The sequence below is a fragment of the Rutidosis leptorrhynchoides genome, chromosome 6 (genome assembly GCF_046630445.1).
Source record: "Rutidosis leptorrhynchoides isolate AG116_Rl617_1_P2 chromosome 6, CSIRO_AGI_Rlap_v1, whole genome shotgun sequence".
Classification (NCBI taxonomy): Eukaryota; Viridiplantae; Streptophyta; class Magnoliopsida; order Asterales; family Asteraceae; genus Rutidosis; species Rutidosis leptorrhynchoides.
Genome location: NC_092338.1, coordinates 143,299,455 through 143,304,177, shown reverse-complemented (window position 1 = coordinate 143,304,177; position 4,723 = coordinate 143,299,455). Strand labels below are relative to the sequence as shown.

The window sequence follows — 4,723 nt, the reverse complement described above, 5'->3', positions numbered from 1 at the left end:
GATTACATGTCAACATTAACAATATTACATTAGCTATAAACTTTACATATAACAGCTAACTACTTAAAAGTAAATATCTTTTTGGACACCACATAATATTTCCTTCTAGAACCTTCTAGAAGTGAAGGTTGCAATATAATTATAATCATGATGATAATGATAACCTTCTCAATCCTTCTCTTTCTCTCTGCGTCTAACCCAAGAATTCAAATAAAAGTTTATCCCGCATTTCTTCATGTATAAACTATTCAAAAGACTACCTTTTCACGATTTTTAACTTCATCCACTTCTATTTAATGATTTAAATACGAAACAACATCATCTATGAGGTCTTGATCACACCCAATATGCAATGGTAAGTTACCTTGTCTTTCTAATCTACTCTTACCAATATGCGGTATTTTGTAATTGTTGCCACCATGAACCTTCATTATTTCCTTCATACAAGTTTGAAGAGTTAGAAATACGTTATTAAGCTCACGTGATCGCATTCTATCAAAAGAAGTTTGCACCACCGAAACCAACTCATCAATTGAACCCAACGCCTCTTGCTCTTGAAGTGATTGAATTGCTCGAAAAAATTCAAGATCTAATACATTTAGATCCGGACTATTTGGTTGTTGAAAACAAAGTCGAACATCGACTCCCTCTCGAGATAATGCTTCAAGAAACTCGCTATCATTAACACTAATATGAGTCTTTGCGTTATCTTGTTGAATGAATATTGTTTCCGAATGACCTTGTGGCCATTTAGCTTTAATTGCCAGTAGAACCTTCTCTATTAACCATGCTCATGTAACTTCTTTAGTCACTAATAATAGATGCTTTACTTCCATTGTTCTTGCAACTCGATTTTCGCTTCTACGCTTAGCGGGTTCTAATGTGGTAAGCGGAAAATATGCCAATCTTTCCCGAGAAAACTTCATTGCCCGATGAAACATATCTTGGTCGTGCAACGACGGCTAAAAATATTACTTTAGTGATGAATTTTTACTTTTACATGTTCTTTGAGGCTCATCCTCACCGGGAACAAGGTAATAATGTTTTGACGATCTTGACAAGTAAAACCATTTTTCATCAATGTGTACAACTTTAAACAAATAAACATATCGTGAAATGCGGGACTTGGACTTGAAAATGATCGAGTATCCACTATAGATAAACAAAACTCTAGCCTTGCCCTTTTATTCACGTCCGTGGGAGTCGGTTTGATTGCATTTGTATGAGGTCATAATTCACCTTCCTTGATTCGTCTATGAATTGTTGATTTCGAAATCCGTAGAGACTTAGCAAGAGATCGTATATTGGTGCGACAACTAAGCGGAAATTCCAAACATATTTAAAGATAAATCAACCATTAATCCATGCTCGAGTTGGACTTATGTTTTATTCCAAACGCGACTTACCATCCTTTTAGATACGCTAAATTGCATTATTACATAACTTATTGAACCTCTTTTGAACTCTCCATTTAAAGTTTGTTGCAATAAAGCATGAAATATAGCATCACGTTGGGAATCGGTAATATTTTTCTTTTTGTTTGAACTTAATATAAGAGCGATGGTTTAAAGAGGAAGTGAAAGTATATTGATAGAAAGGTTAAAAAGACATGAGAGTTGACTATCTAAAAGAACCACATCGAGGTAAGAAAACCAACTTTCTTTAGCTTTGACTTTTATTCTTTTTTTTTTAGAGTAAATCAGAGAGTTGTCAACAAAGAATTGGTGGAAAGTTTTCTCTCCAAAAGAGTTTCTAGCAAAAATTCATGAAAATTGGATAAGAACTTTGATGTGAAAGTATGTATGTCATGAAAAAAGGTACCGTATCAACAAAGAATTGGTGGGAAATTTCCTCAAAAAACACTAGCAAAAGATGAATGAAAATTTGTTGCAAAGTACCCGTACTTACTTTATGGAATTTAGTGGGAAAATTGTCTCCAAAAATTTGACGAAATTTTGTCTCCAAATATTAATGTATCATGAAAAATACGTAATGGATGTAGAATTCTGTGTGTTGTTCTTATCATTTTATTTCTTTAAATTGATTGATTGTTTTGGTGTAGATAAAAAGTCAGGGGTAAAACTGAAAAGTAGATAAAAAAAGTACATATGCCAGAAACTTTTTATTAAACTGTGATTTTTGTCTGGGGACTATTAAATTGGGACAGAGAGAGTAATATTTAAGATAAAGTCTGTTTAAGGGATAATGGTGTCTACGTTCCCTTACACGGGCGATTGGTTGTTGAATTTTTCGAACAGTCACCAATTATATTGGTACCAATACGATCCTGCAACTCCGTGCAATCTGGCTGTATCTTGAACAACACATCCATATGAAATATTAATTAGTTGAAAGAGGACCACGTCGTTCTTTTACTTATTTTGTGGAAACCGATTTCCGCAAACGAATTCTGATTTCTTTTCTTTTCAGTTTATGACCCGCTCTTTTGAGAATAATCCGTTAACACCACTTACTAATCCCGATTATCTTTTTAAACAGGCAAGCTATAACGAACCTAGTACACCCGAAGTGAAGCGACCCGTCCAAATCCACCTAGACGAATACATCAACATCTGGTCCCATTGCGAGGTACTGACCTCTATATGATACATTTTACAAACATTGCATTCTTTTAAAAGACACATCGTATATAAATCCAAGGTTTTTGCCGACTGATGACTTCTACGTATGGACAGTCATCGTAAATAATATTTTACAACATATCAACTGTAACGATTTCCAAATATGATACTCGATGATTTAGAATGCAATGTCTTTTGAAATATGCCATGAACGACTCCAAGTAATGTCTTTAAAATGAGCAAATGCACAGCGGAAGATTTCTTTAATACCTGAGAATAAACATGCTAAAAAGTGTCAACCAAAAGGTTGGTGAGTTCATAGGTTTATCATAAACAATAATTTTCAATACTTTTAATTGACCACAAGATTTCAAATATTTAACCGCACACATATCTCGTGTACAAAACAATACACATAACCTGTGTATAAAATCATTTTCTCGATAAATTACTTGGTAACCCACCTTAACAAGATGCATATAAAATATCTCCAAAAGTACAGAACCTCTCGTCTGTATAATATAAACCTCGAAGTACTAAAGCAGTTCAAATTCTCTGACTGGGGCGTGTTAATGCCCATAGATCTATTTTTAGGATTCGCGACAATTAGTGGCCGGTTCACTAATTCTTAGGCTACCAAGCTATAATAAGCAAGGGTGATATTCGGCATAACAATTCATTCGAGGAAGGTTTTTAAGTACTTGTGTCTATTCCATAAAACATTTATAAAATCAGCGCATGTATTCTCAGCCCAAAATATATATTGCAAAAGCATTTAAAAAGGGAGCAAATGAAACTCACATTCAATATTGAGATTCGATATTGTAGGATAAAATATGCAGACGTAATGACAACGACGAATTCATAGTTGGCCTTGGATTCACGAACCTATATCATATATATATATATATATATATATATATATATATATATATATATATATATATATATATATTAACACATATAATTATAATTGAATAAATTTATATATTATTAGTGATATAATTATTATATTAATAAAGTATATGTTTCATTAATTAATTAACTATATTTATTTTAAATATTTTAAATAAATGCTAAATATAAAAATATCAATATAGTTAGGTTATTATATTAAATATACTTTTATATAAATATCATTTGTTTGTTAAATTAATAATTATATAATACTAAAATAATGATAATAATGATAACATTAATAATTCATTTTAAATTGTAACTTAATCATTTTCATAATAATATTTGTATCTATAATCTTTATATTTGTAATTACAATAATGTTAATAATAATAATAATAATAATAATAATAATAATAATAATAATAATAATAATAATAATAATAATAATAATAATAATAATAATAATAATAATAATAATAATAATAATAATAATAATAATAGTAAAAATAATGATAAACATATATAAAAATCATGATAATGATAATAATAATAATAAAAATGATAATAATAATAACAATAGTATTTATACCATCATAATCATCATGCCATTATCATCATCATCATCATCATCATCATCCTTGTGTCATCATCATCGACTCGTCCTCATCATCATCGATATCATCATCATACATCATATCCTCTTCATCTTATCATCAGGCATTCACGATCATCATCATCATCATCATCATCATCATCATCATCATCGGGTACCCATCATCATCATACCCATCGTGATCATCTTCTCATCATGCATCACCATCAGCATTTTCTTCATCACCCACCACTGAATCGTCTCATCTTCGTTGCTCACAGTGGATTGAAACAAGAATAAAGGTGGCGGTTTTGGTTTGTGTTTACAGCGAACAGCAGCAGTAGCTCGAGCAGACAGGAAGCAGAAGCAGTTTGATGGTGTCGATGGTGGTCTGGGTGGTGGGCAAAAACAGAAGCAAAAATGTAAGCATAGCAGCAGCAACAAGGCTGCAACTTGTGGCAGTTTGGTGGTGGTTTACAAGGTGGTTGTCGAACAGAAATGAAGCAGGAGGTGGTAGTTGTTCCGACTGAAAACAGAAAAAATTAAGCGGGTGGTGATCACAGTGTTGTTTAAACAAGATGGTGAAGTGGTGGTCGATTCAGCTCGTTACAGGAACAAAACATCATGGCAGCAACAGTTATTTGTGGGT

At 32.0% G+C, this 4,723-nt stretch overlaps 1 protein-coding gene across 1 annotated transcript; it reads right to left on the bottom strand.

The window, feature by feature from the left end:
• Positions 1-293: 293 nt before the first annotated feature.
• On the bottom strand, positions 294-926 carry LOC139854129 (uncharacterized). The gene is made up of 2 exons (XM_071843452.1): positions 831-926; positions 294-773 (listed from the first exon to the last, which is right to left on the bottom strand). The coding sequence occupies exons 1-2, from the start codon at positions 924-926 to the stop codon at positions 294-296; spliced, it is 576 nt and encodes a 191-aa protein (XP_071699553.1).
• Positions 927-4,723: the final 3,797 nt, after the last annotated feature.